Source organism: Rhinatrema bivittatum, chromosome 7, assembly GCF_901001135.1.
Source record: "Rhinatrema bivittatum chromosome 7, aRhiBiv1.1, whole genome shotgun sequence".
Lineage (NCBI taxonomy): Eukaryota > Metazoa > Chordata > Amphibia > Gymnophiona > Rhinatrematidae > Rhinatrema > Rhinatrema bivittatum.
In genome coordinates this window covers 121,601,615-121,616,139 of record NC_042621.1, presented here as the reverse complement: position 1 = coordinate 121,616,139, position 14,525 = coordinate 121,601,615, and the positions used below count along the sequence as shown (strand labels likewise).

The 14,525-nt window shown below is 43.6% G+C and overlaps 1 protein-coding gene across 2 annotated transcripts in view; it reads left to right on the top strand.

The window, feature by feature from the left end:
- Nucleotides 1-14,525, top strand: part of LRRC20 (leucine rich repeat containing 20) — a 384,326-nt gene that overhangs the window by 194,473 nt on the left and 175,328 nt on the right. For both annotated transcript variants that reach the window (XM_029609045.1, XM_029609044.1), the window contains exon 4: nt 2,153-2,320. In XM_029609045.1, coding sequence (XP_029464905.1) covers nt 2,153-2,320 — 168 coding nt within the window. The remainder of the gene's footprint in view (nt 1-2,152; nt 2,321-14,525) is intronic.

The following is a 14,525-nucleotide window of genomic DNA, read 5'->3' as shown; positions in this document are numbered from 1 at the left end:
CTTATCGGTACCATTGACTTCTTTACCCTAAAAGCCCCCCATCCCTCCCTCCCTCTCTCACTCCTTTATCTTCCTAATGCCAGCAAGAAATAGCCCCCACCAACTGTACATAATTGTTATATTGTCTTAAACACTGTTATTCCCTTTCCAAGTTGTACTCCCCTGTTCAATGTACCTTCTCTTTTGTTACAAGTTATATGTAAACCGATATGTCACCACGAATATTGGTATATAAAAAAAAAAAGTTAAATAAATAAACCTTTTGGAGATAAGGCTTCTAGAACTGGACACAGTATTCCAGAAGAGGTCTCACCGATGAGCTGTACCTAAACATAATCACCTGCTTTTTTAGGTATTCTTTACACTGTTTCCTGCCTTGAGATCATCAGATATGATCACCCTGAGATTCTTCTCTTGATTGGACCATGTCAGTACCTCACATTCCTGCCCCCCCTCCCCCCCAAATCATGGGCATCTAGCAACTTTTCCCTCCCTAGCTAACCCTGATAAAACATTTACTCCATCAATATTGAGGTACATGAAATTCCCCATTATTATTGTTTCTACTTTTAGTAGAGCATGTCTAATCTCTGTTAGCATCTGCTTCACCCTTTTGGCCAGGTGGCCAGTGGTAAACCCTTACTGCTATGCCCTTCCTTGTTGTGCATTGAATTTCTATTTCTAGAGATTCCAGAGTGCATGTTGTTTCCCGCGGAACTTATATGCTACTTGACACCATGGCATCCTTAACATGCAGCGCCATCCCAACACCACAAGTTCTATCTGCTCTGTCGTTTTGGATTATTTTGCACCCCATTATCGCCATTTCCCATTGGTTTTGTTTTTCCTCCAAAATCTCTGAGATGCCTGTTAGCTTTTGTATTTTCATTTAGTGCTCTACATTCTATCTCTCCAATCAAACCCTGCGTCTTTACTCTTATATTAAATGCAAAATAAATTCCTCAAAGGAAAAACCTGATGTTTCTACCGTCACAAAATATGAAAATATAAATACCATGGAAAAGTAAATGAAAAAATATCCCTTGTGTCAAATCTGGTACAAACTACTGGAAAAAAAAATCTCTATATATAATTAGGGGGCAATCATATTTCCAGTGGATAATTGTTAAAGTATAATAACTCATAAAATTCCTCATGGCTGTGGTATAATCATAGCCCCATAAGGTTTTTTAAATATTTAAGTGGAGCACTTAAAAAAACCCACTGCACAGCAACCAGGTTTCACATAATCAGTCCTCAACGAGATTTCTTTTTTTGAGAAAGGCAGCAGCTTATCAAAAGCAACAGCACACTAGTTTTTGTTTCCCACTATTTCTACCATTGTCATTTTTGTTATAGTAAAATGAACGTTAGTCTTTGCAAGATTTTCTTACTAATTGCTGCGTATAACTGCTAGGAAATAGTGTGCACTAAGCAGGGCCTAATTTAAAAAGAAAGTGAAACTGTGGAATTGCAAAATAATCTGATGGTGTCGGTACATACATATTATTCACTTAATTCAGCAGAGGATTGGGGGACGGGGGAACTTTTGCTCTTCCCCCAACAGATTTTAGTCCTACATGTGCTTTTATAAAGTTATCCTCCATAAGAAAAACAGAAAGATGGATGGAGGGATGGTGGGACATGCTTACCAGCTACAGCAAACACTTGAATTGCAACCAGAAAAAAAATAGCTGGCTTCCCATCTCAGACTTAAGGCAGATAACAAGTGAATTTTCAAACAAGTCACCAGGTTTTATAGATCAAATAAAGAACAAGAAGGGAGAAATCCAGAGCCCATTTCAGGGAACTCACATACAGCTTTTTAAATGTACCTTGGTACTGACCTGTAGCACCCCCTGTTGTTTCAATACTGATTGAGTCTCCCCATACAGCCTGGCAAGTGCACCTTAATCCTGATATGCAACTCCATTTGTTCTTGGCTACTCATATGTGGACAGTGGGGCTCTTCCTAGTGTTAGAATGAATCACAAATTTATATGGTCTGCAATCTGCATAGAATTTGATTCCACATCTCTAGAAGAGAACAGCTAGCTTATTGTCTGTACTAAACCCATTTTCTTTATGGATCTTCCTGGCCATTGTGGCTGATGCCAGAAGCCTAATCTCCCTTTTCTCTGTCTCACTGTAGAGCTGAACTTGGCAGGGAATTGCCTGCATCAGTTACCCGAGGAAGCTGGAACCCTTCAGCACTTAAAAGTCATCAATCTGTCAAGGAACAAGTTCCAAGACTTCCCGCAGCAGCTGGCAGCTCTGAGTACTCTGGAAACCATTGACTTGGAAGAGAACCAGATCACAGGTAAGAGAGCATGGCCTCCATCATCTGCTGCCTGTTACAGCTGGTTTGCTGCAGTTGTTTGCAAAAAGTCTCTGATTTATAACAGTAGTTTCATAAATTTTTGGTTATAACACTTCTGCAATCGACAAATATATGCATTTAGAAAGAAAGGGAAGAGTGTGAAATTATCCACTTCGTTTGTAGAAATAACTGTGCTGGACGATCCGATCCAATTAGTTTATAATTTGTAGTTACTTGTGGCAGTATATCAGGAAAAATTAATCTTGTAAATACAAAAGTATTCTGGTGTCTATAATTACAAAAATTTAGCATGTATCAACTGCTGTCATGCTTTACTATATGATGCGGATCAAATAGAACTCATTTTGATGAAACAACTATAGTCATTGTAATATATAAAGTGTCTGTTGACTGAAATATGGATGATATGCCACTACTTTTATTAATGTTATTTGTGGCAGTGTCAGGTTGAAACCTGGATTAGTATAGCAACCCATTAATAGCATACTAAAAGCAGTCAAGACACCAGTTTGATAACAACAATAACAAAGAATTGCCTTTTGGTAATTGTTAGAATTGACTTGATAGTTAATGGATCTACTTTAAAAAAGTTTCCCATAGGCAAGAAATGAAAAAAAAAAAATCTTCTAACCAAGGATTTTAAATTATTTTAAATCGCAAAGGCAGTCCGGACATTCCCCCTTTCCCTTGTCTGATCCATCCAAATCTTAGAAATACAATGCAACACATTGAACCCTGAGTTGCATCTGAGCCAACCTAACATTAATACGCACATTTCCCCCGGCCAAATGTGGATCAGCTAGGCCATTCTTTTTTTTTTTTTGCCTGCCATGGAGTAAGCGGGGCCATCTGCTTCAGGCTTTGAACTCTGGCTGGCCAACACTGCCCCGCGACTTCCAGGAAGTGGTCTGATGTACTGTCATGGCCTAGCTAACAGATCTGGACGCCCCCTGCTGCCTTACCTTCTCAGCCCATGGCACTGGCTCACAACTGGGGGGGGGGGCCTCTTAGCCTCCCGGCCTCCTATGCAGTTTTAGCAGGTCCCACATGGCAAGTTCTTCCCAGCAGGACCTACCACACCATTGGCTCAGGCATCCCATCAAGGGCAGAGGGTAGTTCTGGCCCTTGCCCCCTGAAGCCCATCCAGGTGATTCATACTACCATGCCAAGGTGTCGCTCGTTAGATCTGATTGCTGCTCACTTTTTCTACAACTTGATGAACAAGTGACCAACCATCCCGACCAATTTCAGCCATGCTGCCAGAGTTGAAGTCTCTGAGACAGCAAACAAAGGGAAGTTAATGCCCAGCCTGGTCAGCTTGTCTTACCCATTTACAGAAGGTTGTTCAAGCTGTGTAATGGCAGTAACTAGGTCTTTCAATTGAAAATACTGGCAAGAACCACTGGGCCACACCTTTTCTGAAGGAGTGCATGTCAAGGGTGCCACTATCCCTACCAGTGGCTGCAAGGCCTCTCTTAAAGACAGCTGTGAACTAGGATCTGATTAGTCGGAAGAGATCTTGGTGAGCAGCCAGTATTTATCCCTCTGTAGCTGCAGAGCAACTTACTCTGTGTTCCTCAGTGGACAAGTATATAGATGCCTTATGGCACATAAAACCCAATTCCATACCTCTGCCAGCCTGGTCCACCTTGGATCAGTGTGTCCTTTAAATATATATATTTATTTTTGTATTTCAAATTCACCTTTCCCAGTCATAGCCCAAGGCAAAGAGCAACAGTCATATGTTACAATAAATATAACCTGTCACCCATCAAAAATCCAAGGTCCTGCTTCCTGCCTGGAGTTGGCAATCAGCTTGCCAGCCTGGAGAGCACCAAAAAGGCTGTGCAAAAGTCCATTACAAAGGGAACAGATATCCGTGGCATAGCCTGCCATAGCTTGAGTTATATGTAAGGTGTGACTGGGAACCTACATTCGGGCTGAGGACCAATCTCTCATTACCATCTTGCCATGGTTTGTTTTTTTTTTTTAACCAGGAAACTGGCAAGAACTTATTTTATTTTAGATTTATATTCCGCTTTTCACACTTTTTTCAGCACTTCAAAGTGGATTATATTCAGGTACTGTAGGCATTTCTCTATCCCCAGAGGGCTTACAATCTAAGGCCTGGAGTCACCATTCTAACGCAGAATGGTGAATCCAGCGAAAACGGGGGGTGGGCCTGCGAAAGCCAGCACCGCGGTGTTATCGCTGCCGGCTTTCGCACCCAATAGCGCCACCGTGATAACGTGGCTTACCTTTTCGCCACCAGCGAAGACATCGCGGAGCCGCCCCGACTCTGCCCCCGGCAAGGGACTTTTCGCGTGCGATAGCCGCTTATCGCACGATAAGCGATAGAAAATGACCCCCTAAGTTTGTACCTGAGGCAATGGAGGGTAAAGTGACTCGCCCAAGGTCTCAAGGAGCGACAGCAGGACTCGAACCTTGGTCTCCTGGTTCGTAGCCCACTGCTCTAACCCTAGGCTACTCCTTCACTCAAAATTACCCTGAGCTAGTGTCTTTGAGAACAGGAAATGGCTGCCAAATGGGAAGATACTACCCCCTCTTGTCGGTCCCTCCCCTTTTGCCTGCATTATGTGGCCCACGTGGCACTCTGTCTTCCTTTCTCCTGCATGGTATCCCATCCTCTGGAAACCTGATTTGTAAGCTGTCCAGGTCCCTGGGACTAAGGATTTCCAGAGCAGCTCCCATATTGTCACATCCTGAATCACCACAGCAACTACAATACCGCTGCTCCCTCCTTGTCTGCACCTAGCGCCGGCTTCCAGAAATGAAACCACTTGAAGCACGAGAGTGAGTTGGTTGCACCATTCTGCAAACTAGGTGCGTGCTTCGCCCGAATCATTGAGTTGAGCTGCAGGCACCACAACAGAAAGCTCCTCAAAACAGCATGACAGACTACTGATGCTGAGGGCACTTTCAGCAGACAGAAGCTTATGTAGTTGGAAAGACAAGGACTTTCTCAAGAAAATATAAAAAGGGTGTATTTCAATTCAAAATAAAAGTGACATTTCACAGTTAAGTTTGCAACATATGTATCTTTATTTGATAAATAGTTGTATTTTTGTACATGGTAAATTTAGCATTTGTATATTGTTTACATTTTTAAACAACGTAAAAATTTTCAATAAAAAATTTCGGATTTTGCATATGGAGAGAAATTAACTTCATGCAAAATTATGCAAATTTGCCACAGAATTTTGAAAAATCTGCTGCAGGAAACCAGGGACTCTCTTTATATAAGGCATTAAAGTAATTTAGCCTTGATTCAATGAAGACCAGGTGTCTGGAGCCCTTTTCTCATCTTGACCAGCATGGAGCCAGACTTGTCTTGGTTCCTGGGCCTTTCTTCTGAATGAGGAAACAAAAAGATAAAGGGACCCTTTGGCCCAGCCTTAGCACCAGAGTTTGGTCTGGCTTCTTAATCCATGTGTTGAGCCTTTGCACCAACTTGTGGCGCTGGACATTTTCTTCTCAAGGAAAACTTGACCTTAGATTCAGATAACTTTATTGGCATAACAATTGTATATGTGTTGCCAAAGTAATACATAAAGAGGTCCATTTTCAGCTGCTGTGTTTGTCCAGCTAACTTGGACAGCCCTGAGGTCCGAATAGAGTTAGCTGAATAAATTAACCGGCTAACTCTGAATATCGATGTTAACTAGATAACTTATCCAGCTAACTGAATTCCTCCCCGTTACGCCCATTCCCCGCCCCTGACTTGTCCGGCTAAATACTTAGATGGATACGTGACTTGTCCGGCTAAGTGGTGCCTGCTGATCCTAGCTGGATATTCAGCGATGCCGCTAAGTCAAATAAGTAGTACTTATCCGACTAACTTATTTTGAATATCGGCTTCAAAGTGAGTAAAAATAGAAAGGAAAACATTTTAAAACTAGTAATAACAGTGAAAATAAAATTACAGGTTACAGGAAGGACAATAACAAGGACAATTTCCAGGTTAATGTGCTGGCCTATATTTGTCCCTGGTCAGATTAGAGTTTTGGCCTAGTGACAAGGATGCAACATAGTTTGCAGCTATAGCTGCCATTTCTCCTGAGACCCCCCAGGATTATACAAAAGTTTTTCTGCTCATTCTTTTGTATGAATTCTTTAATTTTCTCCATTAGTTTTGGGAAATATACATCCTTTATATCTTTGTATTTTTCCTGATGCTTTTCTTAAATTATCTGAACTCATATATGACCTAGCTATCACCACCCACAACTACCATGCAGAGACCCCTCCCAAAGGTAATCCCATTAGCTTCCGATGAATATGGATGATCTTGTGCCCACTCACAAATATGGACACTTTCTGGATTTGATCTTCCACTCCTCTAAAGTGAATGTAGACTTGCACAATAATAGTGAACCACATTTCCTGGTCTGACCAATACCTAGAACAGGCCACAATTCCTATCTCCAATCTTATCAGGTTCCTACATATGCTGCACACTGTCTCATGCTGGAGTCTTGGCGGTGGCCCAACCAGGGCCCTCTCTTGCCTTTGTTTCTTTGGCCACCGTACCCTCTCTTTCTCTCTTCCTTTCTTTCACTACAGCAACCCCACCAGGCCTGTCCATCTCTTCCACTACTGCTGCTGTTACCTCCCCCCCCCCCCCCCCCCCCCCCCCCCCCCCCGGGTGAGCCATCCCATGCAATTATATTGGTTTTCATAACTGGAAACACCAGGCCTGATTTCACATTCCCCTCTCTCTCGCTCATCCACATTCCTTTTCTCTACTTCATTAATCCCATCCCAGTGTCTTTGTCATCCTCTTATTAGCAAATTAGACATTGCCACTCTAGGTTGTCCTTGTGCGGGGGGAACCAGTGCATCATGGATTATCCTTCTATCCTCTCCTTTCTTTCACCCCTCATATTCCTTCCCTTCTCTCTCACTCACGCTTCTCTCCTCTCATTCACTCCCTTTGCTTATCTCCACTCCTCATTATTCCCTCTCATTCTGTCCCTTCCACTCACCCCTCATTCGATCCTTTCTCACCCTCTTTCCTCCATTCACTCCCTTCCTTCTTACCTTTTCTCCTCCTCCCTTCCCTCACCTCCTCTTCTCCATTCACTTACCCTCCTTTGCTTCTCATTCACCCCTTTCTTCTTTTCCCTCTCATTTCTGTCTCTCATCCTCGCCCCTCTCCTCTATTCCTCACTTGACTCGCTGCCAGCTCTTCTTTGGCTTGTGGGGCCTGACTTCCCTGCCAATGGCTTTCTTCCTCAGCAGGGCTGGGCCATGTGGCACTTAGGCAGCATGGGAATCTATCTTCCTGCTGGTGGGAGTGGGAACCCTTTCAACATGTCACTAAATCGCATGGCTCACATGGGACTCTCTTCTTGCCAGCAAGGTGTGGGAACTCTGCTGGTATCTGCACTCTTGTCTAACTGGAAAATGAGGTGGTCACTGCAGAGGTATTTTGGGGGCATTTCCTGCTGCCCCCAAATTTTTCCATCTGAGGCAACCATCTCACCATGCCTAATGCTAGAACCACATCTGTACCTATCCACTCTAAGACCTTGTCTCCTATTCCATAGCTATTTAGTTTCCTGAGGATCTCTCCTAAGGGACTTTATTAATTGACTGCAGAGGTTAATTTTTTTTTTTTTTTGAGAAGAATGAGGCAAATATCTCAGAATGTACTTGTTCCAAGGGCTGAGAGAGACTTGTTAGTGTTTGGTAAACTATTGGTTAATTTTGAAATGGTATGGAATAGTTCTCATGAATTATTACCTGTGGCTTGAATGATTTTATAGAGAAAAATATTCTGTACCTTTATAACTAATTCTCAATAGCTATCTAGAGATCTGCAGTAGTTCCCAAGATCAGCCATTGTGATTTTTGTGCTAAGCATGTTTAGTTTATACAAATTAGCTTTTGCAGTTCTGATTTCTTGAGAAAACAAAAGGGCAATTCTCTGTCTCTTTTCATTTTAACTGATTTTAAAGGGGCTATTATATTAATAACATTTATCAGAGAATCATTCCATAACTTCACAGCGGACTCTATATTATAATCCATTCAGAGCGCAGGTCCATGTGACCTCTTTTCGAAAATTGCCTATTGTGCTCACTGTCTGTATTAGGAATACAGTGAACATTTAATCAAAAAAATGATCACTCCAGGACATATCTGAGCATGTAATGATTTGCAGATTCTTATGATCAAGCATATAGTCCTTAGAAACATAAGATCCAATGTGTGACCAAGACAATGAGTTTGGGCCTTAAATGACTTGATGTCATCCTAAGGCAGACATTGCAGAATGAAAACTCTCACAAGAAGGAGGCGGAGTGATCGCATTGACATAGAGATTAAAATCCCCAAGCACAATAATATTGTTTAGTTCAAATTTAACATTAAGCAAAGAATTAATCACAGGGGAACAATCATTGTTTAAAATTCCAGGGGCACAATAAAATAAGCAAATACTCCGGTGCTTGCAATCAGCATATAGTGCTTCATAAGATGACGTACTTTCAATTGATTTTGATTTGAGACCTAGATGTTCCTTGAAAACAATTAATATACTACCACCTCTTCTGATGTAATGAGGTTTAGATACAAAAATGTAACCAGGTGAACAAAGTTGCAATGAAAGTACATTATCTGTTTCTAATAGCCAATATAGGGTTATACATAATACATCAGGCTGTTCATCTGCTAAGAAGTCATAATAGGTCTCATTTCTATTGCAAACTGATATCGCATTAATAAGATAAATAAAAAGGCTACATAATACATGTGTTAGAGGCGGAGAAGGCATGGATCTTGCACATCTAATTGGATATGCCTTGGGTCTGAGGGGTCTCCTATATCTTTTTTTTGCACAATGTTATACTGATCATTGCTGAGGATCACTGGTATTTTACAGGAATGCTCCATCATGATGTAAGATAGCAGCAGGGAAAAAAAATACCTTTGTTGAAGAATTAGTGCCTTCATAAAAAACAGGAAACATAATCCAAAAAAGGATTTTGCCGCACAGGGGGCCCACACGAAGGGGGTACACAAAGGGGCAGGCTCATTTTGTACGCTGCTTCGGTGCATGAAGAAGGCGCACAGTTGCCTTTGGCACTCGCATTTTGCACTTATTCCAGCACCCAACTGTGATGTCAGAAGGTGTGTGGGGCTTCAGTCCCACCGGGGTAAGGGATGGAAATATGGCTTTCAACAAGGGCAGGCACAGACAGATGATGAAGCAAAGAAACTTGTTCCCATGGTGGAAAAGGGAGTAGCGATGTTCCGGCCAGATATCAGTAGGTAACTCTAGACCTCCGGCGCTCACGTCCTCCACTTATTCTGGCACCCTGTTGTGATGTCAGAAGGCAGGCAGGACTTCAGTCCCACAGGGGTAAGGGAAGGAAAGACTGCTCTCAACAAAGGCAGGCACACTCAGATCTTAAAGTTAGCCAGGTAAGTTTATTCGGCTAACTTTGGGTCAGCCCTCGGGGCTGATCAGACCTGGCTGGATAAATTATCCGGCTAACTTTGAATACTTGAGTTAGCTAGATAACTTCTGTCTAGGCTGGCTCCTCTCTAGAACACACATTCCCTCCCTGCCACTTAGCCAGCTAATTAGCCAGAAAATGATTATCCAGTTATGTGGAGACCATTCAGCGGGGCCGCATGTTCAGCCACTGCTATTTAGCTGGATAAGTCCTAACTTGCGGGATAAGTAGCACTGAATATTGCCCTCACATAGTTTAGTGTACTCTGTAGCTGTTAATGTGACCTCCATACTTGTATGTATCTGTTTTCTATTGATGTCTGCAGTGAGTAGCACGGCTCTTTTCCCAATGATAGCAGGGCTGAATTAGCCATGCTGTCATGGGGATCTGTCAATCAGGCCCGGGAGGCGGAGCTTGTCAAAGCAGAGAACAGAGCTTTGCTGCCAGCTTTGCTGGCAACACTGAAATATTACACCAGGCCTTAAGAAACCAATACATCTCCTATTAGGAAAACGGACCAAGTCAGGCTGCTATAGAGCCCTACACAGAAACTACACGTCAGCAGAATACCTCACCTCAGTCACATGTGCTGACCCTCACCTAACAAGGAATAAAGAGACCAAAATGCATAACTAGAAGTATGCAGACAAAAACTGAATTGGAAACTGCAACAAGCCAGAGTCTCTGTATGCAGTGTAATAAAGGAAAAAAGAAACATCACCCATCCTTATAAAACAAATCAAGAAATATAAAATCAGTAGCAGTAAAACCATACTAACAAAAAGAACAGATTATTTTGAAACACCTGATGAGTGGAATATCCAATAATTAAAAAAACTCATAAAATTTCTAGATACCAATAAAATATTTCAAAATAGCAGACACAAAGACCCAGTAATGAAAAATAAGGATACAAAATATTTTTTGCTCTGCATACCTGGAAACGTTTGATATCCAGGTGTCCTGAGATTGTTTTGAATTAGCAGGAGGAGGGGTGGTTTGCTTGGAACTTTCTCCTCTCTCTGTCACATACCAGCACTCTCTGTCACACTGGCTCTCAATTACACACCTATACACACATGCTCTCAGTCACTCACATATACACATGCTTTTTCTCTCACTTATATAGGCTCTTAATTACACATTTACACACATGCTGTCTACCTTTTCACGCTTACACACACAGGCTTTCAATTACACACATACATGCTGTCTTTTTCTCTCACACACACACTCTCATTCACATGCTTACAAACATGCTCTCTCTCCCTCATTTACACACAGGCTCTCAATCACATACTCACATGCTCCCTCACCTAAACCAGCTCTCAGTCACACACAGACACACATGCTCTCTTACTTATACACACAGGCTCTTAATCATACATACACATGATCTCTCTCATACACAAAGGATCTCAATCATACACACATACTGTTTCACACAAACAGGTTTTCAATCACAAACTTACACATACAGGTTCCCAATCGTAAACTTACATTCATGCTCTCTCTCTCACAGGCAGGCTCTCAATCACAGACATACTCTCTTTCACATATACAGGCTCTCAATCACACACATACATGCTATCTCACTCACACACACAGGATCTCAAACACACATGCTTGCTCATTCACTCTCTCTCCCTCCCCCCCCCCCCCCCGGAACTAGCGGCAGCAGCCGCCTCCTCCCAACCCTAACCTCCTTCATTTTCAGCCCTCGCAGAGGAGTCCCATCGGCTGCAGGGGTTGACGCTCTTCTTCATTTTACTCCGAGCCGCCCTGCACATTCTTCAGACCTGCGCCTCTCTTCTGTTCTTCGGGCCAATTCTGACCACACTAGCATGGTCTCTTCTTCCCACGCACGCACCCGATGCTCACCACTTCCTCTTCCGGGCAGCGGGGGGGAGAAGAGACAATGCCGATGCCGCTGACTCCAGCTGTCCTGCTGCGTTCCGCCCGGGCGGAGGAGGACCGGGGAGCAGCTGGGTTAGCGGGGGACCAGGATTTGTGGCGACACACCTGCATGTTCTTGGCGACACACTGGTGTGTCGCCATACACCGGTTGAGAACCACTGCAATAGAGAGCGCACAGCTTTGCACAACAGGGCTAAATCTCTCCCTTCTGAAAGAAGGACATTGGTTTATTTTGCTACTGGGGGCCCCATTACATCTATTACATGTCCCAGAGGAAGTTTTAGCTTGTAATTGTACCTTTATTATACTTTTGACTATTAGTTTAAGTCATCTCTTGTTATCCTTTCCTAGGAGTTCATTTTTGCATTATATTACAATGGCAACACATGTACATTGATTATGTTATTAATGGAATGCACATGTTACATATGCACACATACCTATTGACTCTTGCCTTACTTGTAGGACACATTGGGGCCCCCCTTAGTGACCCCCCCCCCCCATGCATAACCTATGCAGTTCTCTTCTCATTCCTACACTCCTATAGCCCCCCTAGTGATCCCTCACACACATCCTGTACAGTCTGCACTCGCATCACCACAACCATAGCCCCTCAGTGACCTCCCATGTATACTATAAGCAGCCCCCACCCCCATGCACACCCTATGCCGCCTCCACCAGCCCCCATTATCAATTGTTGATCCAGTTTTATGGAACACAATACCAAAGGACTCGGATCTCTGCAGGACCTTAAATTATTTAGAAAGGGTTTTTTATTTGAAGAAGCTTGTTCATTTGGCACTGATTAATCTTATATTATTTATAGAAACATAAAAATATGATAGCAGAAAAAGACCATATGGCCCATCTACTCTGCCCATCTGTCTAATTTATGTAGGACTTAGAATTCCCATCAAGTCCCTCAGAGATCCCTTGCATTTATCCCATGTTTTCTTGAATTCAGATTTCATCTTTGCCTTCACCACCTCCACTGGGGGGGGGGGGGGACGGACGACATTCCATGAATATACTACTCTCTCTCTCTCTAAAGAAATATTTCCTAAGATTGCTCCTGAGTCTGTCCCCTTTCACCCTCCTTCCATGATCCCTTGTTCTAGAGCCTCCTTTCCATTGAAAAATGCTCACCTCTTGTGCATAGAAACCTTTGAAGTATTTAAATGTCTCTATCATATCTCCCCAATCTTGCCTTTCCTCTAGGGTGTGCATGTTTAGATTTTTGTGTCTATCCCATATGCTTTACACTGATCATTATAGACTCCAACTGGTTTATATCCTTTTGAAGGTGCAGTCTCCAGAATTGTACACAGTATTCAAAATGAGGATCTTATTGGACTGGTTTTAATGTTTGTTATTTTTATTGTATTTCATGTCGAAGGTTATAATCCACTTAGCATGAATGTAATAGGCGGAATATAAATATTTTAAATAAATGCCGTCTGAAAATCCAAATACGCTATCAGCTGGCTCACTTTTTTATCTACTTGCTTATTCACACCTTGAATGAATTCTATTAAATGAGTAAGGCATGACTTTCCTTTGCTAAATCCATGCTAGCTCTTCCCAATTAAACCATGTTTGTCCATATGCTTAGTAATTTTCTTCTTAGCAATAACTTGCTCCATTTTACCGGGCAGCGATGCCAGGATCATAGAAACATAGAAATGACGGCAGAAGAATACCAACTGCCCATACAGTCTGCCCAGCAAGCCTTCACACTTTTTTTTTTTCTCATACTTATCTGTTACTCTTGGCCCTTAGTAACCTTTTGGTTCTGTTTCCCTTCCCCCCCCCCCCCCCCCCATTAATGTAGAGAGCAGTGTTGGAACTGCATCTAAGTGAAATATCTAGCTTACAGCTCGATACTGTAAGGTGCGGTTGGAGATTAACTCGCTGTGGGCGCACAATTGGGACGCGTAAGGCGATCCTGCAATACAGTCTCCAGTTTCACGCGTCCTTAGCGCTTCTTGAAACCGACCCGTAACCTTTCCCGCATGCAGCATGTAAATGATATGTAAATGAACGAATTAGCTATTTAATGAACGAATTAGCTATTCCCTCCGATACTGTGACGCGCGCTCCGACTATCGCTTTTTTTCCCTGCCGATTTGCCGCGCGTTTAACCTGTTAGTTTACCGCCTACCCCTACCCCTGTGATAGAGGCAGGAGTAAGGGTAAGTGGCAAACTTTCCCCCAGCCCCAGCCCCCGCTCACCTGCCCTGGCCGCGTCCATGGGTGCCGGTCTCCGGGGTAGCCCCCGTCCTCTCCCTCCTCCCGAAGCAAAAAAAGCGAAAAAAAAATCCAATGCGGCCCCACTTCGGCAGCTCCCCTTCGGCAGCCCCCCTTCGGCGGAGACGGCAGTGTAAAGCGAGGTGGACCGCAGCGCAAGGAGAGGAGGAGAGAGAAGACACAACTTACTCCAGCCAGCCCTCCTCCGGACAGAGGCTCCTCTGCCTCCCAGCTGCTGGCGAAGATAGACGCCCGAATGGGTAGACCCCTCGTGCAATTTGACCTCAAGGCGCGACGTCACGACGTTTGGCGTCATGGCATGCGACGTCGCGCCTTGAGGTCAAATTGCACGAGGGGCCTACCCGTTCGGGCGTCTATCTTTGCCGGCAGCTGGGAGGCAGAGGAGCCGCTGTCCGGAGGAGGGCTGGCTGGAGTAAGTTGCGTCTTCTCTCTCCTCCTCTCCTTGCGCCGCGGTCTGTCTCGCTTTACAGTGCCATCTCCGCCGAAGGTCCTTCTCGCTTTACACTGCCGTCTCC